Source organism: Nerophis lumbriciformis, linkage group LG27, assembly GCF_033978685.3.
Source record: "Nerophis lumbriciformis linkage group LG27, RoL_Nlum_v2.1, whole genome shotgun sequence".
In the NCBI taxonomy this organism is placed as follows: domain Eukaryota; kingdom Metazoa; phylum Chordata; class Actinopteri; order Syngnathiformes; family Syngnathidae; genus Nerophis; species Nerophis lumbriciformis.
In genome coordinates this window covers 18485852-18511300 of record NC_084574.2, presented here as the reverse complement: position 1 = coordinate 18511300, position 25449 = coordinate 18485852, and the positions used below count along the sequence as shown (strand labels likewise).

The following is a 25449-nucleotide window of genomic DNA, read 5'->3' as shown; positions in this document are numbered from 1 at the left end:
ATCTTGTTATGCTAAAGTAATACATAGCTCATGTTTATTAGCAATATATTTGCAAACAATTCAGGAAAAGCACTAACATGTATTCAAAATGGAATACAAACCAGATACAAAATGAGCTGAGGAATTGTGAATGTTATCCACATTCTATCTAAATTCTGTTTCAAAGTTCCAATCCATAATTGCCTTCCTTTTCTGTGCGCCCTGTTTTTCCATAACTTTGGTCAGACGGTAGCATTGTGGATGTTTTTGTCTGTTCGCTCAATTCTGCAAAAGTGAACCATTTAGCTTCAACATGTGTTAACAGTCTCTTTTACTTGCTATATATTGTTGTGCTTTCCACCACCATTGTTTTTCAATGTGAAAGAGCAGTGACTTAATTTATGTACAGTAATTACAATTAATTCTGGGCCATCATGGTCTTAAATAGTTTTAAATGTGACTTGTTGAAACCTGCAGAGACCCAGTGTACAACGTTTTAAATGAGTTTTAAAACAAATCAATGAATTATATGTCCAGTGTACACTAAGATACCTGGCCTATACCTTTTAATAACAGCAAAAAAATTTAGTTGCCATGTTGACTATAACTGAAATAGTTATAACTAAAAGTACAAATAATATAATAGCATATTCACTTGAACATCTACAATGACGCATGATATTTGCCCTTTTAAGTCTCATCCTTTCATTGATGATAATGAAGGCTGTGTGAAGAGCCTCTCACTCTCCTCACTTGTTGAATCCCTATTACATAGTCCTCTAATATTGCTGGCTTATTACGATGCAAAATGCAAAACCATTTTTTATATAATGAAAACATAGGAAAAATATTCTTAAGTCTACATTTGCTTTTGAACTGCTTCACTGTGCCAGTTGTTTAATGTTGTCTTCTGTCCTGTGTTCACCAGGAATCAACCAATTTAATCACATGGCTCTGCCCAACGCACAGATGTCTCAGGCGACAATGGGGACCCGAGCTGCCTCTCCAATGGCCCACCCTCAACAAATGAATATGAGCTCTGTCCCAGCGGTAAGAAGGCCTGTGGACACAGGCACACCTTAACGTATGCAGAGCTTCTAACTCTTCGGATTCCGTTGGAGACACATGTTTCTTGACACACTGACTGACGTTAAAATTCTCAGAGATTGTGATGTTTTTGTGTGGATATAAAATACCTAAATTTGCCAAATTGTGAAAAGCATAAATATTGTGTGAATGTGTTAAAGAACACCACCAATGGCTAACATATGTTAACAACACTGGTTTAAGAAAACCGATTTAACAACAAAAACATTTCCCATGGACCGGAGGAAATATTGGATTTGATTTACTTTTCTTTTTTTTGTGTCTGATATATGCCTGCATTTAATCACAAATGTTATCGAAAAGATTTTTAAAATATGGTGCGTTGGTCGCCATGCTGCTGTTAAATAGGTGAGTCAGACCACAAACTACTCCAAACACCGACATTGTGTGTGTATAGGTAAGGTGTAGCCTGTCTGTTTGAACCCGGAAGAGGTCGGGTCACAATGTTCAAACATGAATCTCAGCAGCTTTAAGATTGCAATCCAAGACAACCAAAAATAAAAAGCTACAGCTGCTGCCTCTGTATACGAGTGCCCAGAGTACCTATATACCGGTAGTTACAGAATAAATCACTACGTAGCTGATCACCATCACCGCCAGGTGTGACAACATTAGGCTGAGCAATTATATACGATCAGAAAGAATTACTTTACAAGGATATCTTGCTGGATGACTGTGTGTTCAGAAATCAATTAGAAAAGTGGAAAGTTGATATTTCCATAAAGTGAAGGCGGGGTATCCTCTGACACTTCTGCTCTGACAAACATTCGGACACTGCGAAAGAAAGGCGAGATGAAGGGGGTCCAGAGCTTTTTCAGGTACGTAATGTACTACAGCAGGACTATTCAACTGGCCGTAAATGTCATCAGATTGAAATTGCAAGTGCAACATTTTTGCAGAAGGTTCTTGAAAACAGCAGAACACTCTTCTGGAGAATCTTCCTTTAACTAGTATTTTTTTTTTTCTTACAGTAGGTCCTTAAAAGCACCAGAACACTCCTGTCATATAGAGGATCTTTGACTTTTGGAAGTAGGTCCTTAAAAACAGCAGAGTGCTCCTCACATACACAATCTTTCAGTAGCATAAAATATGACTGAATATTATTAATTTTCATCTATTTCTAACCATATTTATGATATGGGCGAGGGGTTTGAATTTACCAGATTGCAAACACCAAATGTTGGCAACTCAGTGTATGATGACTTTATAGCTTGTTCATAGGTTAATAGGGCTGTGATAATTTCGTAACATTTTCCATCGTTCACAGGATTGTAAGACATATGCTGTTTTTTCTGATTAAAGAATATGTGGTATAATACACTCATCCAAACATACATTACCTCAGAGTAAATACAGTAGATCCCCGGTAAAAAAGTGGACTGAGTCGTCAGTATGTAGCTTTCTGTCTATAGCAGGAAAGAAGGTCACTCAACACATAGCCGTCATTGTCTAAATGTAAAGGTTGCATTCACTTTTGTGATACTGTATTGCACTTCACTATTTATCACTATTTGTATAATGTCACTGGTACGCAAGTAATGCAGAATTATTTTTTTTAATTAATCCTCTTGTATTAATAGTCCGGTTTTCTTTTGCTGTCCAGGTGGGCTTGTCACCCTCCAGAATGCCTCAAGCCCAGGGTATGATTGCCAGTCACAACAGTGGCAACATGGTGGGCCAGACAGCCAACCAGGGACAGTTTATGGCTCAGACTCAGTTCCCTCCGGGATCTACTGCTGTCTCTGCAATAGGAGCAATGAATGTCACTTTGACACCCGGTATGGGTCAGCCACAAGCACAGGCTGCTGTGACCCAGGTGAGACATCAATAAGTGTTGTACATATGCACGTAGTAAAGTCCAATAACACTGCATTGTTTGATTTATGGTACTGTATTGTTTATCTTACATTCCTAATTTCATATCCTTCCAGCTCTCTGTACACATACATCGACAAAAAGTTTGGACGTGTGGTTTCCCAAATACTTTTTCCCAATATGAATTTTCGTACAAAATTTAGTTCAGATATTATATTATATACATTATATAATATATATTTATATTCAATATATAATAAGTCATTGCACCATTCTTATTACCGGTAAATGTTTATGGTAATGAGAGAAGTTAGCCTGCACTTGAATTCTGATATTAATATTCTGAAATATGTTTTCATCAAATGCAGGCGTCTATAAAACCCTACCTGTGTGAATAGCCAATGTTAGTTGTGAACATTACAATTTGTTTTAAAATATGGTGGTAGCTCAACATACAAGCACATTGTTCTATGACCAGGCTCTTAACTCAGAACACTTGTACACCCCAATTTTAACATGTAATATGCCTTTTAAATAGAAAAACAAACTTTTAGATAATAAATACTGTTTGGAAATATTTACAATAGCATTGATTACAAAAAACAGTAGTTTTATGTAATAATTTATTAAGATTATTTACTTTGAGGTAACAGATTAATGCGCATCTCCTTCGCAAATTCTCCATCCAGTTTTGTCTGCGTATTATCCCCTTATTATAAGCTACTTGTTTTCATAGAGCTTGTTGCGTGTTTCTCTCATGGCATCTGGTAACACTTATCTCCGACATCTTTGACGGACGGACTGGAGAAGTCTCTACTGAGTTACAACACATCAAGCGAGGTGTTTGTCAACCAAAACTATCGCTGAAGCCTGTGTGATGCAAACTGACTCTGTAACGGCGCTTGCTTTGCCCAGTAGGCCGCTGACAGGTTGGATACCGGTATATTTAATGGTTTCTCTCTCTGATTTGGTCGTCCGCTTCACCTTCTAACACTAACTTTCTTAGTTCAGATGGTTGGAGAGCATGTCAATCTGAGCGGAGCGCAAACCTGCACATCCACTGTCTAACCAAAACTTCTTTTTGTTTTTTGTGTAAATGTAGCAGGACCAACAACGTGTAACAATACATTAACTCTTTACTGCTCTATAGCACAACCCTGTTACAAATACGACTTAAAACAAGAGCAAAAATGGTCGCAATTTAAAGCATAAAAAAAAGCTCGGACCGCTCGTATCTCAAATTACTTAAGGTACTCGTAAGTTGAGGCACCACTATAATTGCATTTAATTTATAGTCTTATAATCATACTAATCAATAGATTTGATTTGTTTCCATGCCAAGGTGCTTTCTAAGCCAACATTTTTGTGTTGTGTATGTGTGATGTGGTGTGTCTGTCTGTTCTGATAACTTTGTTTGTCTGCCTATCTTGTGTGCTTGTCCGCCTTTTGTATGTCTTCTCCAGCAGCAGCAGCAGAGCGCTAACCCCCCCATGAATGCACTTGGCCCCTCGTTGGGCACTCAACTAGTCTCCTCCCAAACCCCCTTGCTCTCAACTCCTCCGCCTGCTGCCTCTTCCGCCTCCACAGCTGGGGCTGTCACTAACCCGCCCTTCCCCCAGTCCTCCAGCCGTAGTGCCACTCCCACCCAGTCTGGTCTTGCCTCTACCCAAGGTGCCACCCCACCCTGCCCCACTCAGCCCCAAACCCAAGTGGAACTTCCCTCAACAGCACAGACGCAGCCCCCGCCTCAGCCCTTTACTCAGCCCCCTACCACACCGGTGAGCCTGAGCTCCTACGCATGCCCTCAACTCTAACCCCTGCAAACTTCCTGTCATGTACCCACCCGTCCCATCATCTTCACCTCGCTCTGTGATAATTACATTTCACCAGTCTTCGCAACATCCATTACAATTGTTTTATTGCACCTTTGTCCAACTTAGGAAAGCCATTAATGTGTATGACAAGTGTTCATCTTTGCTGTACTTTCAGGTCTGCATGCAACTACCCAGTTGATCTGCCACATTTACATCACATTGTCATTTTTCTTTCTTTTCCCTGCAGCTGTCTCAACCAGGCACCAGTCTGGACAACCGGGTGCCTACGCCAGCCTCGGCTGCTAGCGCTGACCTGCACTCGCAGCATGCCACAGCAGACTTGCCGCCTACGGAGGTTAAAGTAGAGGCACACCAAGATCAACAAGAGTTTGGCCATACTGGCGGCAAACATGAAATCAAGATGGAGGTTGGTGGGAGCTATGATATTAAGATTTGTTTGATTTGTTATATTGAAAATGAATACTATAATCAAACACACTGACTTGTAGTAAATAAACGTTTAATAGTAAAGAACTCCTATTACTCTCCCACATGCAAATGTAAAAGTGGAGATAAATTGTTTCTTCCCTGTTAGTAATTTTGGTGTTGTATAGAATACATACCTTTTCATCACTAGTTGACCAGTTCAACAATCCAGATAATACAAGTTTGCAATTTCTTTATGTGGCTGTTCACCATAAGTTTTTTTTCAGTCCCACCTGGTAGCCTGCAGAGAGCTAACAAGAGTTTGAGTGTGGGCTGTTTTTGTCAGTGAATTAATTTCACTTTTACACATGTCACTGAGAAATTTGTAGGGTTGGCATCTGTAAAACTGTTTTGAATTGTTCTTGTGGAGATTCTCAACTTGGCAGAAGACTTTGCACAACTAAGTGCCATTGGAGTTATTTATTTGTTTTTCCTTCTTTTTTTTCTCCTTCTCTCTCTCTCTTTTTAGACTGATGAAGACTCAAGTACCTCATCAACAAAGAAGGAGGAGCCACAAATGAAGCAGGAGCCAATGGAGGTAGAGGAGAAAAAGCTGGAACTGAAGACAGAGCCCAAAGAGGAGGAAGCAGAGGGAACCAACAGAACCTCCTCCTCATCGCCCTCTCGGAAGAAAGGTAGGCGTCCAATGCCATGCAATTTACAATTAGAACAAGATGCGTTCGGTAAAATGAAAAGGTGGGCTAGACAATTGATAAGTCAATGTTAGCTTCTGTTAAAAATATTGACAGCATTTTCTGGGAAAGTGTTGTATATTTTAGTTTATTCAAGAAGCATGCAGATTTGGATTTTGCCGGTTATTTTTTTTTTTATTAATTTGTTAGGGACACTGTTTATGGACATTTACAACAATGCAAGTGTAAATATGTCAAATTATAGCACCACTGCTAGTTTCTATCTAGTGTTCCAAGACATCCATCCATCCATTTTTTTACCGCTTATTCCCTTCGGGGTCACGGGGGGCGCTGGAGCCTATCTCAGCTACAATCGGGCGGAAGGCGGGGTACACCCTGGACAAGTTGCCACTTCATCACAGGGCCAACACAGATAGACAGACAACATTCACACTCACATTCACACACTAGGGCCAATTTTAGTGTTGCCAATCAACCTATCCCCAGGTGCATGTCTTTGGAGGTGGGAGGAAGCCGGAGTACCCGGAGGGAACCCACGCAGTCACGGGGAGGACATGCAAACTCCACACAGAAAGATCCCGAGGCCGGGATTGAACTCTCGACTACTCAGGACCTTCGTATTGTGAGGCAGACGCACTAACCCTTCTTCCACCGTGCTGCCCTTGTTCCAAGACAGATAACATAAATTAAAAAAACAAATACAGAAGCACAAATAAAAACTACATATAAAAAAGGCATTAGATGAGACCGAGACAGGTTACAAGTTGTTGTAGTTTCATCCACTGCTTTACGTTCCCATAATACCCCATACTAGAGAGTGTTACATGATGGACTTGATTTGGTTTGTCTTTATATTTGCCCTTTTTCTCTGTTCACTATAAGTAAGAGTTTTATATAGATTTTACAATGACTTGGTTTGCGGTCTATTTACGACTCACAAATAGATAGATGGTATGTCGTACTAAGACACCTGTATACACACAAACAGTGATCTGTGTTTTTTGCATGCATATAACTTCTAAAAATGTCTATTTTTTTCAGTCTTTAAACCAGAGGAGTTGCGCCAAGCTCTGATGCCGACTTTGGAATCGCTCTATAGACAGGATTCAGAGTCACTGCCCTTTAGACAGCCAGTAGACCCCATGCTTCTGTGTATTCCGGTAGGTAACACACACAGCGCTGTGGTTTCCTCTTAAAAATTAAACCGTTGAGCTATATGATTGTGTGGAATTTAAGCACTCTATAATTTGTTAATAAACAAAGATAAGCACAATAGAAAAAAACTTTGTTTTAGATTAATTTTGAAACTAGAAAAATAATGGAACTTTGCACCATCAATGTATTGCTGCTGTGCTCTGTAACCTAAAATCTGTGCTTTTTTTTTGTAGGACTACTTTGACATTGTTAAAAACCCAATAGATCTGTCCACAATAAAACGCAAACTAGACACAGGCCAATATCAAGATCCTTGGCAGTATGTGGATGATGTGTGGCTAATGTTCAACAATGCATGGCTGTACAATCGTAAGACATCTCGTGTGTACAAGTGCTGCTCCAAGCTGGCCGAGGTGTTCGAGGCAGAGATTGACCCTGTCATGCAAAGCTTGGGCTACTGCTGTGGGAGGAAGGTATGATGGAGATGGCAAACTAACTGATGTAAAAACATACATTGTCAGGCATTTACATGTCAGAGCTTAACTTTATATATTAATTTACTAATAATTACATTTTTGTTCACTTTTTTTGCAGTACGAGTTTTCTCCTCAAACGCTCTGTTGCTATGGGAAACAGCTATGCACCATCCCAACTGGAGGCACATACTTCAGTTATCAGAACAGGTATTCATCATACATATGCTTCAAGAATTGCTTAAAAAATTGGAAAAGACTCCTTGCTAACAACTGACATTGCACGTGCAATGAGGATGCTAAAACAAATGTAAAATATTGATTTACTTAACATTTGCCCTACAATTTGACTGCTTCTTTTGTACAACATATACAAATAAAATAACCTAATTGCTTCCACATTTGCCCTTATATTTCAAATCCACTGTATGGTTGTTCAGCCATGTAAATTCCATTGCACCCCCTGCCGTATGAACTTTGTAATTACAGTCAATTTCTCCAACTTTGCCTGCACAATGTGCAGAGCACTACAGAAGCAGTAGTCACATGCAGCATTGTAGAATATTTTTTTACAGCCAACAATTGTAAAATATTGTATTTTGGTCTTTATTATGGAACTTGCATTGCTATGCTGTTAAGTGTACTTAAAAAATTTAATGATTGCAATACCCAATATGTATTCCTCCAGGTACCATTTTTGTGAGAAATGCTTCAATGAGATTCAGGGAGAGAGCGTGACATTAGGAGATGATCCTGCACAACCACAGACGTAAGTAATAAAACTGATTTATTTTGCTTAATTTTCTCTCTGTGACAATAAACTAAATAGTAAGCAATTATGCAATTTAGCAATTAGCTCTTATACATGTCATTCGAAAACCAGCTACAGATGGATCAAGAGTTTGTGATAGTCATTTGTTTGTTCAGTCATTTTCCAATTATTTTCTAACTTCTTTACTTCTTACTGTTTCCTGTTCATTCCCCTGACTTCAGGATGATCTCAAAAGACCAATTTGAAAAAAAGAAGAATGACGTACTAGAACCTGAGCCGTAAGTGTACACACCGCTTGTACATTTTATTACTAGTGCCAAATCAGTACTTCTAATACAGTGCCACTGCACAGTACTCAAACCGAACTTAAGAAACTGAAACCATACACATTTCTGCTGAATTTTGTGACATTCTAGTTATTTTAATATTTCAATAAGATTATTAGAAAAGCTATCTAACAAATTAAATAATTAGAAAGAAAATTCACAACAAATCATCATAATTATTGCATTAAAACGAGCAAGTAGACACTCTATCTCGGAAATAAAATGCCGCTTACAATGGAGCCAATGTGAGCCATGACGTCATTGCGTTTATTGTGGCCATAGAACACAATAAATAGCCATCCAAAAAGCGCCAGCAATACTCCATTTACATGTTGTGACCTCATATTAATTTAAGCGCTAACATTAAGGACCAACATTTAGCGGTGCATCGATCAGAGAGAGGCAATTTCCTTTTGCTTGCTGTATTGACATCCTCAGCTGCTGAGCTGCTTTCTTGCCTCGGAGCTTGTGAGAGTTTATTTAAGATTAAATACAATACCTCACTTTGATAGTAAAATGATGTGGACATAAACTGAGAAGTTAGTCAACTTTGAAAACCAATTTGTTTGTTTTTTTTAAACCTTTTGTGAGGACAATAAGTCATTCTTTATCCATACCGGAGTATAACATCCTATCAGTCGGCATCCTAGTGACATTGTACAGTAAGTGATGTTTTATTATGTTTGTTGGCTCTCATGAAGTCTGCAGTGAGGAGTAATCAGTGTTGTCGAAGGAGAAAAGCAAACTCTGTGATGTGTTTTTGAAAATGTGATGCTGTATGCTTAAAATGAGCAAATACGTAAATATGACATGTTATTATGAATGTGCCTACATTACATTACATACTGACAGCGTGTATATAAAACCTTGTTGCAGGTGTTTGGATGTTTTTTAGAGCGCGGAACAGGGCGATTCCCATAGACTCCATTGTAAGCAGACTTTTGATCACATTTAATATTTAGAATGCATACAAAAAGAAAAAACGTGTGTTCTTGTCTTACATATAAAGATTGCGAATGATAGGCAAAATGTAAAAAAAAGTGCAGTTCCGCTTTAAGGCTGCAGTTGGTGTGTTATGGTCTGCAATACAGTTTAAAAAGAGCGTCAGACTTGGTGTCTCTAGTGGTTACATGTGCATTCATTTTGCACTGGAATTAGGTAGGAACTTCTTTGTTTTGCCTGGTTATCACCATTTACGTCAGCACTAGTGTTATTATGGAACCGGGTTTCGGTACCCACTCCACTGGGGATGATATGGTACTTGGTATAATACCGGACCATTTTTGGCCTGGTTACTACTATTAACTGTACTTAAGCCTTGGTGCCATTTTGGAACCGGGTTTAGGTACCTATCCCTACTGTGTGTCACTATGTGTTTCAAACAATTTTCATGTGTCAAGTGAAGTTGCACAAACTGTACAATGAAACTCTTTGGCATTTGCATTGGTTGGCCTGCACGCAATATATGTCACATTTACTGGGAAAAAAAAAAGGTAAACAGGTTGGTTACGACCGTTGTCTCAGTTGCTAATGTTTTTGATGCGTCTTTGTAAGTCTGCCATTTATGTGCTTTTCAGGTTTGTTGAATGTAAAGATTGTGGAAGAAAAATGCACCAGATATGTGTCTTGCACTACGAGGTCATTTGGCCATCTGGGTGAGAAAACAAACCTGATCCAAAAATGATAAATGCTCAATAATACATATTGTCAGTGTGATTAAATTGTACTGTCCCACAATCATTATCGTCAGATTCGTCTGTGACAACTGTTTGAAGAAGAGTGGCAAAACACGGAAAGACAACAAGTTCTCTGCAAAAAGTTTGTACCTTTTTCTTTGTTTGTCAAAGACGTCAGGTCTTTAAACCTTTTTTGTTGTAGTACATGTGGTTTCAGTGACGTTCTTCATTCCTCTTCATTGTTGCTTTATCTTTTAAATGGTCTCAGAAAATATAGATAAAACATGTTTTTCAAATGTTTCATTAGTGTCTCTTTGTGTTTGTTCACTATAGGACTACAGTCAACGCGACTGGGAATGTATATAGAGGATCGCGTCAATAAATTTCTTAAGAGACAGAACCATCCAGAGGCTGGAGAGGTGTTTGTGCGGGTGGTTGCAAGCTCTGACAAAACAGTGGAGGTTAAACCAGGCATGAAAGCTAGGTAAGAGCATGACTGACTACGTTTTACAAAAGCTACAAGTCTTTTTTTATTATTTTTTAAGCTAATTTGTTTTTTATTTTCCAAAAGGGCAATGCTCAAGGTAATTAACTAACGATTAGGCAATTATTCATGTATTTTAAAAAAGTACCAGTCAATTCATCCCATACACACAATGAGGACACTCAAGGAGAAAGCTTTTTTTTCGCAAATCGACGGACTTTGGGTTTTTGCTACCTTTCCTAAAGGTTTGCAAACATTCTCTCGAACTCATTGTCACACAAGTGAAATTAATTCAGCCTCATATTACTTCCAAGTGAAAAGGTGGGAGATGTTATTACACGTTTGTGTGTTAATTTGTTTGTTAGCAGGATTATGCAAAAACTACAAATCTGATTGCCATGCAGGATTTGTACAATCATGAAAAACCTGGAAGTTGTGGAATTTTAAAATGCAATTTCCAGGCACTGAAAAGGTTATGGAAAATACTGTTTTCAGAAATTTGGGATTAATACGATTGTTCTCACCAACTTACATAAATATTAAAAATCCAAAATGCTTCGCAATGATGCACAAAGTCAAAAACAATGGTGCACTTGCTAAAATTATACTTTAAATTGATATTCATACTATAGTCTTTCCACCTTGGTGGAGGTCCGTGCTTAAGCAAAGAAGTATTGGAAGATGTTACCTTAAGGCTTAAAGAAATTCTCACCAAAATATGGAACTAAAAATCATCACACACATGAAACTCTGTTTTGGAAGGCTTCATATGATGGGTGTATAAAGTCCATTTACGGTAATGCAAACTATATTTGCATTTTAAAAACGTACGCTATGACAACATATTTCTCATTTCAACTCACATGTTAAAATAATTGTTGTCTGTTGATGATTTCAGATTTGTAGACACAGGTGAAATGCCTGAGACGTTTCCCTACCGAACCAAAGCACTTTTTGCCTTCGAAGAGATTGATGGCGTTGACGTGTGCTTCTTTGGCATGCATGTACAGGAGTACGGGTCTGAATGCTCATACCCCAACACTAGGTTTGTGCTACTTTTGTTCAATTGATTTGATTTATTTTAGTTCATGAAAGTCTTTGGAGGTGGGAGGAAGCTGGAGTACCCGGAAGGAACCCACGCAGTCACGGGGAGAACATGCAAACTCCACACAGAAAGATCCCGAGCCTGGGATTGAACTCTGAATTTTCGTATTGTGAGGCATGGATGGATGGATAGTTCATGAAAGTCTGCAGTGAAACGATTTTTGACTGCTTATGGGTCATGGAATTGTGCTACCTTTTACTAATGGTTCCCTTTAGGAATTACTAACATTTTCTCTCTCCTTACCTTCTTTCAGACGAGTCTACATATCGTACCTTGACAGTATTCACTTCTTCAAACCTCGACTTTTACGAACAGCAGTGTACCATGAGATCCTCATCGGTTATCTAGAATATGCTAAGAAACTTGGGTAATTATCATACAATTACACTATGATTATCCTCCTGAGAGCCGGCGTTCTCTGCAGTGGACATTTGTGTTTTGCAAACATGTCTGTTTTTGGCCAACATTTCAACTCTGACAAAAGAAAAAGACCAAAATAAAATGTTCTCTGCTGAGGTTGCTGGTTCTTCATAGGACAAATATTTTGTTCATGTCAACAGCAATTCTCAGATCTAACCTTTCTTTCTATATGGGCTTCTGAAGCTATGCTCAAGGTCACATTTGGGCCTGTCCACCAAGTGAGGGGGATGACTACATTTTCCACTGCCACCCTCTTGAGCAGAAGATTCCTAAACCTAAGAGACTCCAGGACTGGTATCGGAAGATGCTAGACAAAGCTTTTGGAGAAAGGATCTTGCACGACTATAAGGTGAGCAAATCTTTAGAGTGGAGCATATACAAAAAAACTTACTTCAGGGATGTGTTTAAATTATAACTGTCAAACATCTAAACATTTTAATCTGACCAAACATATTTGCTGTGGGTTTATTTTGATTTATCACAACTAAATATCTTCCATTTGAATCTATATTAATCGTGTTTCTGTTTACATTAACAAAGAGAATGAAGGAAAAAAAACGGTATTTATATGCGCTTTTTGGTCATTTGTTTAACACTTTCAACATCTTTATGTCAACATAAAAAGTTGTTTTTCTAAACAAACTTTTATCCACATTGATGTAGACTCCTCAAGCTTGTTTGCACTACAGCTGGGTTAATTGTTTTTATTTTATTTTATTCAGATGAATGTGTGTTTAATCTGCATTAAATCATTATTTATAACAGACTTAGTAAAATGTAATAATGTGTTCATATAAATAACATCGATAGGAAAGTGACATGCACATATGAGGCTAAGTATTGTCTATTGTCCATTTTTTCATGGGTTGTGTGCAAATGTATTTGAACACTACAGTACATGATAAATTAAAAATACAAATGCATTTTGTCTTCTGTTTAGGATATTTTCAAACAGGCAACTGAGGACCGTCTAACCAGCGCCAATGAGTTGCCCTACTTTGAAGGTGATTTCTGGCCTAATGTGCTAGAAGAAAGCATCAAGGAGCTGGAGCAGGAGGAGGAGGAACGGAAGAAAGAAGAAAACACTGCGGCCACTGAAACTCCTGAGGTGCGTGTCACCATTCCTCTGTGATTATTTACTTGTTCTACAGTTTAATTCATTACATCTTTAAAAATAATTGCATTAGCAACACTATCCATATAGTTGTGCATCCACCACTGGTATTTTTTTTTTCATCTGTAGTGCAGTTTTCTTTGACCTTTTTAGGTTTTGTACGTTTTGTAAACCGCCTGATATATAGGCTGAATCAAGTCATCTCTACAGTGATTACAAGTGTTTCCAATTGTATGTTAATTTCAGGGTACTCCAAGTGACAGCAAAAATGCTAAGAAGAAAAACAACAAGAAGACTAATAAAAACAAGAGCAGCTTGAGCCGAGCCAACAAGAAGAAGCCTGGAATGCCGAATGTAGCTAATGATCTGTCCCAGAAGCTTTATGCCACCTTGGAGAAGCACAAAGAGGTCAGACTTGTTTAGGTTTTTTTACTATTTACAGCTAAAAAAAAGCAGTTTTTGACTGAGACCACACGTTTAAATTATGTGCATGGATTTGGATTTATTGTTGCATGTAATTAAACAGAGTTCATTGATTGAGTGTAGTATATAGCTGATTCTCTAAGGGTTTCTTTATTTGCTATAGGTCTTCTTTGTAATCCACCTCCACTCTGCTCCCATGATCAACACCTTGCATCCCATCATTGACCCTGACCCCCTGCTCTCCTGTGACCTAATGGATGGCCGGGATGCTTTCCTGACTTTGGCAAGGGACAAACATTGGGAGTTCAGCTCTCTCAGGCGGTGCAAGTGGAGTACAATGTGCATGCTGGTTGAGCTGCACAATCAGGGGCAGGACCGCTTTGTCTACACGTGCAACGAGTGCAAGCACCATGTGGAGACACGCTGGCACTGCACTGTGTGTGAGGTGTGTTCCCATTTTGACATACCGGTATCTACTTTTTAATACTGTCAAAAAGTAATTTTCTCACTGAATGTCCATTAGATTACAAAGAAAATTATATGTAAAACTATTATGGCTGAATGTTCATAATGCTTTTCATTTTATTTACCATGTTTTCGTCTTTCCTTTTTTTTGCAGGACTTTGATCTTTGCATTAGTTGTTATAACGCAAAGGGCCATGAGCACCAGATGGTGAAATGGGGTCTAGGCCTGGATGATGACAACAGCCAGGGTGGTGAGGCTTCGAAGAGTCCACAGGAAAGCCGGCGTTTAAGCATCCAACGTTGCATCCAGTCTCTTGTCCACGCTTGTCAGTGTCGCAATGCCAACTGCTCTCTGCCGTCCTGCCAGAAGATGAAAAGAGTGGTGCAGCACACAAAGTGCTGCAAACGGAAAACAAATGGTGGCTGTCCTGTATGCAAACAACTTATTGCTTTATGCTGTTACCATGCAAAAAACTGTCAAGAGAACAAGTGTCCTGTCCCGTTCTGCCTGAATATCAAGCACAAGCTTCGCCAGCAGCAGCTTCAACACAGACTTCAGCAGGCTCAGTTGATGAGGAGAAGAATGGCAACCATGCAAGGCAGAACAATGCCGCTACCGTCCCCACCTGCATCAGCTGCTCCAAGTACCCCCACTTCCCATGCCACGCCCAACACACCTCAGACACCACAGCAGCCACTCTCCAATCAGCCTCTGACCCCCAACTCAACAGGAGGCATGTCTCCTTCTTTCCCCAATGCACCTCGCAAAGGACAGCCTCAAGCAGCTGTGTCCCAGGGTAAGCCAGGGCCCCATGCCTCTCCTCTACATCAGCAGCAATCCCCTGTACCACAGCAAACTCAGCCACAGCAAATACAACAGCAACCTCCCCTGGCTGCTGTCAAAATGGCACGGCACATCGAATTGATGGCCCAGGCCCAACAGAACCAGCAAAACTACCTGGTCAACATGAACGGCTTGCCCATGAATCCCCAGCAGCCTCAACAGCGCGTGACGGGACCAATGCAACCACCTATGCAGATGGTATCGGGGCCTAGGGGACCACAAGTCATGCAACCAAACATGGCCCCAGGTCAATGGCCTGGCGCTCCAGGGCCCATGCAGGCAACACAGACTCAACAACCAGGCCTTGTCCCAGGCCAGACCCCACCACAGCCCATGACCTTGCAGCGAGCCATGATGACCCCAGGACAGCAGCCTCAGGGTCAGAGAATGCTCATACCACAGCAGCCTGGTGCACGGCCTCAGACACCACAAAGACCTGGTGCTATAGCCCCCAATGCCCTCCATGATCTTCTTCGCACTCTCAAGTCTCCTAGCTCGCCCGAGCAACAGCAACAAGTTCTCAACATCCTCAAATCCAACCCTCAGCTCATGGCTGCTTTTATCAAACAGCGAACAGCCAAGTATCACGCCAACCAACCACAACAGCAGCAACCAGGTCAACAACAGCCGCCTGGTTTGCCCACAATGCAGGCGCTGGCCATGCCAGGAGGAACTGTGCAAAGGCCAGGAATGCCATCTCAACAGCCCCAGCAGCCTCTGGCTCAGGGTATGGCAACATTGGGGCCTCAAGGCCAGCTGATGAACGCAGCACATACCAACCCACAAATTCAAGAGCTCTATCGCCGGCAACTCTTGAGACAACAACAACAACAACAACAACAACAACAACAACAACAGCAACAGGGGGTGATGCCACAGGGCCACCCCAGCCAGTTCCCCACGCAGGCACAGGGTACAGCAACTACATACTCTCAGCTCCGCATACAACAACAGCAGCAGCAGCAGCAGCAGATTCAAGCCATGCAAGCAGGAGCAGGCGGAGGGCCCATGGGGCAGCTCCCACCTATGGCACAGATGGCACAGCCTGGCATGGGAATAGACCCTTCTCAGAATCTGCTACATCAACGCATGCTTCAGCAGCAGCAGCAGCAGCAGCAGCAGCAACAACAACAACTTCCCCAGCAGCAGGCCGTCCTCAAGCAACAGATGGGCTCTCCTGCCCAGTCTAGCCCTATGAGCCCCCAGACCCACTTGCTTGCCGGTCAGGGTGGGCCACATCTCCCCGGCCAGCCCACACTAGTCAACAGTCTCAGCAACCAAGTGCGCTCGCCTGCGCCAGTTCAATCCCCCTGTCCGACCTCACAGCCACCGCCACATTCCAGTCCCTCGCCGCAGATTCAGAACCAACCGCAGCCGTCGCCGCAACACCCGCCTCCGTCTCACTCAATTTCTCCCCATCCAGGACTCGGGGGCCCTTTGTCAGGGTCCTTAGAACAGGCACACTTGGGGACACCAGAACAAAGCGCCATGCTACCGCAGCTTAACCCTCCCAACAGGGGGGTATTAAATAGTGACTTAAGCATGGTGGGAGATGCTACAGGTGACACGCTAGAGAAGTTTGTGGAGGGTTTGTAGCATTTCTGCTGCGAAATGAAGAACTCTGTCCCAAATTGTCCTGATTTCCCTTCAGACTCTTTTATGAAAGAGTGCTTTGTTCTTTCTACTATTGAGATTGTTTTTGTACCTGTTATAAAAGCTGTTGTAAAAACAAAAAAGAGAATTGTTAAGAGGAAAAATAAAAATCCAACACCCCATTGGGAATACAATATTCCTTAGTTAAGGGTTTTTTCTTCCTGAAAATGTTGAGGGATGAAGTCACAGATTATATTTTTTGGTTGAGACCAAATGTGTCCAATACTCAATTTATTTTTGTTTTTTTCTTGGTATGATATCATGCCTTTTCCGTTTTGTTTTTTTTGTTTTTCGTTTTTTTAAAGAAATATATAGTTGCATTATATTATTCATATCTTTTGTACCATTGGAGAAAACAAGTGTTTTGTGTATTAGTTTGTCTGGGAGCTGGGTCAGGTTTATGTTCTATTGTCAAGCTGTCATTCCTGACTGTTGTCGTCAGGTGTTATGTCATTACATTCAGGATGATGTGTTAAGACCTGAGACCTCTCTTCTACTCTCTGTGTGTATGAAGAGCACTCGGTTGTACTCGAATAGAAATTGGACTGTGGCAGGTTGTTTACACAGCCATGTATCCAGGTGCACATGAAGACACCGTCGCAAACCTCACAGTCACTAAAAGAATCACAGATTCTTCTGGTCTCACAAACTTAAGACTCACAAGTCTCCATCTCATCGCTCGGACGTTGGAACATGTTTTGCAGGTGTAGAGATGAATTGCTTTGACATTAAAAGAAATCATTTGTCATACAAATGTTTTAAAGAGAGCAGCCCCCTAAGCTGAGGTGGAATGATTTTCAACAGTGGCATTGCATCTGTGGGGATGGTCCACCCTCAAAATGATACACTAGAAGTGCATCTGAAGAATGGAGGCACAATCTGGAGTCCTCAATCTGCATTTTTCTCACCAACACTTGAAATCGGCAGTCAGAGCTGCCGGTTCTTCTACTGTAAATTCACTTAAAGCAAAATACTATAAATATAAGGAAGAATGAAAACACTGTACAAACTGGTAAAAGGCTCATTTCTTACTTCTATACCATATTGTTAAATAAACTGCAACAGATGAACTACAGTCCTCGGTTGACTACATCATGAGGCACACTTCTTATTTCTCGTGAATGGTTCAGTTTCCCCCCGCGTTCGACAAATACATGTCCGCATGGATCTTCAATTCAAATAACGCTTTTCTCTATTGCCACTTGACAATAGGTGGGTTGGAAATTCTGAGAACACTTCAGATTGCAGTCAAGGACTGATTTCAAGTATTACATTTTTCTAAAGAGTTCACCCTATCAGTTTAAAAGCAGCTCAGACCTTAAGCACTTGTGGTTATTTGTTTCAACATTGTTGGGTCTACAAACTAATGTAATACTAAATGCCCTATTATATATGCATACATGTGTTTTTATTATGGTATATCTTCAAATGAAACCTGGATTTGCTTTAGAATAGTCAGTGTACAGCTTGTATAGATTTACTATATCCGCTAAAAAGGTTTTGACGCCGCCATTGTCTAAATTGATTTGGTCACCATCACATTCCGCTTCCTCACCAAGGCACTTGTCATCTTGAAGGTGGCTTTGGGCTCATGTTGTAGTTAATGTTTAACCTCAATGAACTGCACAATTACCCTGGTACTTGTTTGTGTTGCCAGCTCTTTGGATAACAATGGCTGTGTTGAGTAATTTTCCGTCCATTCATTTTCTACCGCTTGTCCCTCTCGGGGTTGTTGGAGCCTATCCCAGCTGCATTCGGCCGGAAGGCGGTGTACACCTTGGACAAGTTTGAGTCATATTTTTGGTAGATCGTAAACCTAACCTGCTGTACACTGACTACTCTAAAGTAATGCTTTAGTATTGTCTCAAGATGTACTGCAATAAAAATGTTTGCTGAAATATTTTGTGAGATATTGTACAAGATGTTGTATTGCCCAGGCGTCCACTGGCATTGGCTTAAGTTACATACCAATGAGGACCCGTTTATAAAAAACTGATTAACAGCAGTTTACACATTGACACCAGCTCTTCATGTCAAACCGTAAATCATTGAGGAAAGTCATGATCGTGCATACTCGAAGTTGCCAAACACTGCACAATAAGTGCTCGGAATCGCTTAAAATGCACTGTTGAAAAAATGACAGAATAGCGCATCCACCTGGCTGTATTTAGCACGTGAGACCATGGACCACATCAGGCGCAGTGCACGATGTGTTAGTGTTTATTAATAGCTATATATTAAAGGGGTCATATAACCGTAAATATTAAGTAAATGATCGTTAGGGTACTGTAATTATCGTACGTCCGGTGTTCTGGAATTCATGCTCCCCCTGTATATGCGCATGCGTATGAAAGTGCGTCCCTTTGATGGCTGATTGATTACTCTTCCTTTTTTTTAAATTTTAAAACACTTTATAATATTCAACATTGACATACAATCAAAGAAATAATAATCAAAACAAGTACAGAAACAGTACAAAAATGGATTACTCTTCCTGACGCGGAAGTGCGAGGACTTCCTTTTCCGTCACGTGACCAGAAGTGAAATATTAGCCGTCCGGTGTTGGATTTATGGAATTAAAAAAACAACTCCGTAATATTTAATGTCTTCATTAACATTACACATATGGAAACGATGGCGTAACGTTTTGAATTGCAAGTATGAAGTGGAACGATGATGCTCCCAAGGCCGGTGAGAAAACAATGTATGCTAGGCTAGCTAGCTAGTGTGTTGTTGGGTATCTTACAAAAGATGGCCTGTAAACCATTTAATAGGATAAAACATTAAAATACTTAAAATGTTATAGTTACCGCACAGGTCAGTATCAATTATATTAACTTTTGTGGTGGAATATCGACTCAAAAGCTATTAACGCAAAACTCTGTGTTATTCTATCCATCCATTTCCTACCGCTTGTCCCTTTCAGGGTCGCGGGAGGTCGTTGGAGCCGATACATTCTAAACACAATGATGTCACCATACGGAAAGTATCATCATTGTATCGATAGCTTACTTAACTATGGATGCTTATAACCCACAGACACACACAAAGATGGCCGTGTGACGTAGTGAACATGACAGGACATGCCCCAAATCCACAAGCTTATTTGCAAGGGGAGGGATGCCCAGTAGTTACACAGAGATGCACACAGGTTAGGTTATGTCTTGGTCATGGTGAGACAGACAGCATCTTAAATGTTACCAAACTCTGTTCTTTTATATCTATGTTTGCTCAAATTAAGTCCTTCATGCTAAACGTATGCAAAACTGTACTTCTATTTTTTCCACAACAGTGCCTGCGACCACTCGGATACTCTCGGATGACGCCGGCTCCCTTTTCAATGCAACATAAAAAGGCTGTAAAATCATGAACGACTCGGACCAGGACTTTGTCGATCTCTGTTCCAAGAGGCTGAAGCGTTTTTGCAAGAAAGTAGTCGAGCCTAAACAACAAAAGAGAGCTGCAGACAAGAAGCCCTCAAGTCAGCCCAGCGATGGAGACAAGAAAGGAAAGCAAAAGGAGGGTGATGCCTCTCATTGTGTTGCAACTGGATCGCCGTGTTTGGATGTGGATGATTCAGGAGACGCTGTAGCAGCTTCAGGACAAAAAACTGATAACCATGCGTGGAGGCGTGTTGAGATAGTGCTCAAGAGGATGCAGCACTTCAAAAGAGCAAGTCCACCGAGGATGGCTCACAAGAGTCCGCCTTTAGGGATGGATCCTGAACCTCCACAAACAGGTAAGATATATAATGAAAATATAATTACAGATTCGTATTACTATCAGTAATAAACACACACACTCCTAGGTGTACCACAATCCTCCGTCTCTGACAACCAACTGAGGTCCCTGAATAGTGATGAAGTTCTGGCCATGCGACTGCAGCAGGAGCTTGATCGTGAGGCAGCAGAGGCCCACCATCTGGACCTAGAGGATGGGGGCCTCTTCTTCTGTCAGATCTGCCACAAAGACATGTCTCATATGACACCCGAAGGACGCACACAGCACATCAACAGGTCAGGGATTGTTTGTTTTATTTGCTAATAAGAAGTCTCCAAGTGCTTTTCATTTGGAGCATCACGTTGATCAAGAAACTATGCTCTTCATGCTCCATTGATAACATTTACATTATTTACTAAGGATTTGCTGATCAATCGGCCACAGATCAGTATTGGCGGGATTAGTAAATCACCAAAAATGATTCCCGGGTGCGGCCGCTGCTGCTGCTGCCCACTGCTCCCCTCACCTCACAGGGGTGATCAAGGGTGATGGGTCAAATGTAGAGAATAATTTCGCCACACCTGTTGTGTGTGTGACAATCATTGGTACTTTAACTTTAGTAGTACCGTATTTTCCGGACCATTGGGCGCACTGGATTATAAGGCGCACTGCCGATGAATGGTCTATTTTTGATCTTTTTTCATATAAAAGGCGCACCGGATTATAGGGCGCAGTAAAGAAGTTATATTATTTTTGATTTTTTTTTTCTAAATTGAAAACACTTCCTTGTGGTCTACATAACATGTAATAGGGATGTCCCGATCCAGGTTTTTGCACTTCCGATCCGATACCGATATTGTTTTTGCACTTCTGATCCGATACCGATACTGACCGATACCGATACTGGCCTATCCGAGCATGTATTAAAGTTTAAAGTTATTTAGCCTACTTAGTTGAATCATGTTGAAAAGGGTTTTAGTACTCTTGATAACAACTAGCCAGTTGAATTAGGGGAGTTTGAATAATACACAATGGTTGGCAACAAGAAACTGACCTGTTTATTCAAGGCTAAACACAAAATAGACAAAATTATACATGACAAACAGAAATGGCATCATTGAAACTAGGGCTGGGCGATATGGCCTTTTTTTAATATTGCGATATTTTAAGACCATATTGCGATACACGATATATATCTCGATATTTTGCCTTAGCCTTGAATGAACACTTGATGCATACAATCACAGCAGTATGATGATTCTATGTGTTTTGATTGATTGATTGAGACTTTTATTGCACAGTGAAGTACATATTCCGTACAATTGACCACTAAATGGTAACACCCGAATAAGTTTTTCAACTTGTTTAAGTCGGGGTCCACTTAAATTGATTCATGATACAGATATATACTATCAGATATATACTATCATCATAATACAGTCATCACACAAGATAATCACATTGAATTATTTACATTATTTATAATCCAGGGTGTGGAGGGGGCGCCGTCAAAAAGACAGCCAAAAGAGTTTGATATGAGAATAAATCTAAAGTTAAAATATAGGGTAGAAATGCACCCATTTGCAGGAAATGTAGTCTTGATTTTCAAAATGTTCTTTCAAGGCTTGCATGTCTACATTAAAACATTCTTCTTCATACTGCAATGATATATGCTACTTTTAAACTTTCATGCAGAGAAGGAAATCACAACTAAAAAAAATCACTAATTTTTTCATACGGTGTTGATCTGGAAATGTTTGCCTCTGCATTTTGATGGTGTGGGCGTGTGGCACCGAATGGAGATAAGCGTCTCGACAGACGTTACAATATTTGAACAATGATGACGAAAACTGTTTTCTCTGTCGTGTGTCGAAAATTGTTATGTGCTTATTTTTTTATTTGATTTTGTGCGTGGCATATAATTGCTATGCGCAGAGGACGCTTGAGCAGTGCGCAATTGCACAGGCTCGCACCTTACAGGGAACGTTGGTCACACGGCTGCGCTAGCATCACAGCTAACGTTAGCCATGCTGCTACCTCTCTGCTCGGAGAGGGCGTATACGTATGTGACGTATGACGTGATAGTATGTGACGTGTGTAAGAAGGTGCGCTTGCTTTCTGTGAGAAGGAGACACAGGAAAGAGTGAGAAGAGCCTGTCGTGTAATGCCAGCAGCTAAAAGCAACTGCGTGAGAATCCACAGACCTGTAGATGTGTTGAAGGTGTGCTGGAAAATGCGGAACGGAAATTAGGGAGCAGCAGAAAAGTGGAATGTATTATTTAAATCGGTGCGTTAGGAAACACGGACCGGAGTTTTTTTTTTAAACTGGATCTGGATCGGCATTTTCCCATGCCTTGCCGATACGCATTTTTTGGCAAATATCGGCGGCCGATCCGATCCAAATATCGGATCAGGACATCCCTAACATGTAATGGTGGTTCTTTCGTCAAAATGTTGCATAGATTATGTTTTACAGACTATCTTCAAGCCGCTTTCTGACAGTCGGTTCCGGATGCGCCGTTTTGTGGGCGGTCTTATTTACGTGGTTCACCTTCGGCAGCGTCTTCTCCACGTTATCTTTGTTGTAGCGTGGAAGATGTGTCAAAAGTTGGCGCTTACTGATTTAAATGACATTCAGACTTTACTTAAATCAATAACGGAGCAACATCTCCTCATCCGGAAACAACAACAAGGCTGGAAATGTGTCCCGTGAAAAACCGCCCGACCGGAACTCTAACAATAATGGATTCGATTTATATAGCGCTTTTCTAGACACTCAAAGCGCTTTACAGAGAAGTGAGAACCCATCATTCATTTTTACAACTCATTCATTCATCATTCATTCTTCGGTGTGAGCGGCACCGGGGGCAAGGGTGAAGTGTCCTGCCCAAGGACACAACGGCAGAGGCGGGGAGCGAACCTGCAACCCTCAGGTTTCTGGCACGGCCGCTTTACCCACTACGCCATGCCGCCCCTAATAACTAAAGTTCCTTGGGTGAATAATGTAAACTCACTTTACCGGTATGTTTTAGCACTTTCATGGCGAGTTTACTGACAGATATAAGTAAGAACTTTACACTACTTTATATTAGAAATTGCAACAGCAGAGGATGAATGTCCCATAACAAGAAGATAGAGAAAAAGAAGAAGATTATCGACTACGGTGTCGGTACGGACTACAAAGGCGGAAGCGCGTTTTTCAGGATTTATGCAGATCCCAAATACAGATCAGCAGGTATCAAAAGGTAAGAAAAGTTGTTTTTGCATGATATTGCGAAACGAAACGCCAGATAATGTCTTACCTTATACACACACCATAATAATACTTGTATGTTTAATGCGCCGACAATCCACCAAGCGGAGCGGCTTCATAGCTTACCAAAGTCGTACTAAAACATTTTGATAGATTTTTGAGCACCCTGTGTAATGTTCTATATTCTCAATGGAACATTTAAAATGTTGATGTTTTTTACTTGAGTGATGAGATAGGCTCCAGCGGCCCCTGCAACCCCGAAGGGGCTAGGCGCTAGAAAATGGATGGATGGATGGACATTGCCATCATACCTTTTACCACGTACAGTATCTATTATGTTTGACTGCCATCTACTGGTCACACTTATCATTACACCATGTACCAAATAAAATTGCTTCGAGGCCAGCAAAACCAGATTAATTCCGTACATTAAGCACACCGGGTTATTAGGCGCACTGTTGAGTTTTGAGGGAAAAAAAGGATTTTAAGTGCGCCTTGTAGTCTGAAAAATACGGTATTTTTTTCCCTTTTTTTAGTTATTGTGTACGACTATGATAAATAAATAATGATAAATGGGTTGTACTTGTATAGCGCTTTTCTACCTTCAAGGTACTCAAAGCGCTTTGACACTACTTCCACATTTACCCATTCACACACACATTCACACACTGATGGAGGGAGCTGCCATGCAAGGCGCTAACCAGCACCCATCAGGAGCAAGGGTGAAGTGTCTTGCTCAGGACACAACGGACGTGACGAGGTTGGTACTAGGTGGGGATTGAACCAGGGACCCTCGGGTCGCGCACGGCCACTCTCCCACTGCGCCACGTCGTCCCTATTGACTTTGTTTTGATCATCAAACAATTCTATGTAATAAAAGAGAATAATAGTTTACATATTGTGTTGATATAGGAAAACTGTCAATAGCAATCACCATAAATAAATGGAAACATTTAAAGCTAATACATGTGCTCTGTATCCGTGTTGGTCATGGATGATTGGTACAGAAAAGGCAGTACCGGTATGTTTTTTTTTTTTTTAATTAAGATAACGATTTATTTATTTATAAATCACATTTAAAACCATGTTTTGTCCTCTAAGGGACGACATGGGGGAAAATAACTGGGTTTAAATTGTCCATCGGTGTGAATGCGAGTGTTAATGTTATGTTTGTTTTTCCATTTGTGTAAATATCTGTTAGTAGGTGTTTGGACGACACCGAACACCAAATAGCTGCTCCCCATCCTCCTCGTCCTCGTGGTGTGCCCGACTGTCCAATCTGTGGCAAGAAGTTTAAGTCACAGAGGAGTCGCTCCACCCACTTGAAGCGCTGCTCGTCAGACATGGGAGTCAGTCCTGCTGACCTGCTGCAGGCCGTGCAGAGACAGACTGAGGAGACACAAAGTGCAGCTGCTACCAACGTGATGTATGTATATAACAGCCCAAACTACACAACTCAAGCATATACAGTACAGTGGAATCTGTGAGGTGCCTGGTAGACCTCTGATGTTGGCTCTCATAAAGTCTGCATGATTTGCATTGTTGTTGGTGATGAAAGGACCTGTCTTGCTAGCTCTCACTTAAAATGGCTGGGGAATCTCTTTGTGATTGATGCTATTTTGATCATATCTATTTACTTGCAAACTTTGGAAGTTTTTCAGTGTCATACATCAGATACTGTATATATGATATATGATAATAGCTTCAATATA

The 25449-nt window shown here is 40.8% G+C and overlaps 2 protein-coding genes across 5 annotated transcripts in view; both read left to right on the top strand.

Annotated features, from left to right (window-relative positions):
- crebbpa (CREB binding protein a) overlaps positions 1–18620 on the top strand; it is a 71314-nt gene extending 52694 nt beyond the window's left edge. For 2 of the 3 annotated variants that reach the window (XM_061922739.2, XM_061922738.2), the window contains exons 12-31: positions 908–1029; positions 2690–2902; positions 4365–4679; positions 4963–5142; positions 5671–5836; positions 6896–7014; positions 7243–7482; positions 7604–7692; positions 8171–8251; positions 8476–8532; positions 10158–10235; positions 10331–10398; positions 10590–10740; positions 11639–11785; positions 12099–12212; positions 12449–12614; positions 13206–13373; positions 13626–13787; positions 13966–14247; positions 14422–18620. In XM_061922739.2, the coding sequence (XP_061778723.2) occupies positions 908–1029; positions 2690–2902; positions 4365–4679; positions 4963–5142; positions 5671–5836; positions 6896–7014; positions 7243–7482; positions 7604–7692; positions 8171–8251; positions 8476–8532; positions 10158–10235; positions 10331–10398; positions 10590–10740; positions 11639–11785; positions 12099–12212; positions 12449–12614; positions 13206–13373; positions 13626–13787; positions 13966–14247; positions 14422–16707 (5204 nt within the window). In that variant the 3' untranslated portion in view covers positions 16708–18620. The remainder of the gene's footprint in view (positions 1–907; positions 1030–2689; positions 2903–4364; positions 4680–4962; positions 5143–5670; positions 5837–6895; positions 7015–7242; positions 7483–7603; positions 7693–8170; positions 8252–8475; positions 8533–10157; positions 10236–10330; positions 10399–10589; positions 10741–11638; positions 11786–12098; positions 12213–12448; positions 12615–13205; positions 13374–13625; positions 13788–13965; positions 14248–14421) is intronic. The other variant, XM_061922740.2, reaches the window with a different exon arrangement.
- A 664-nt stretch (positions 18621–19284) lies between these two features.
- slx4 (SLX4 structure-specific endonuclease subunit homolog (S. cerevisiae)) overlaps positions 19285–25449 on the top strand; it is a 33713-nt gene continuing 27548 nt past the window's right edge. The window contains exons 1-4 of one of the 2 annotated variants that reach the window (XM_061922741.2): positions 19285–19455; positions 20057–20503; positions 20573–20780; positions 24942–25163. In XM_061922741.2, coding sequence (XP_061778725.2) covers positions 20131–20503; positions 20573–20780; positions 24942–25163 — 803 coding nt within the window. In that variant the 5' untranslated portion in view covers positions 19285–19455; positions 20057–20130. Of the gene's footprint in view, positions 19469–20056; positions 20504–20572; positions 20781–24941; positions 25164–25449 lie in introns of both variants that reach the window. The other variant, XM_061922742.2, reaches the window with a different exon arrangement.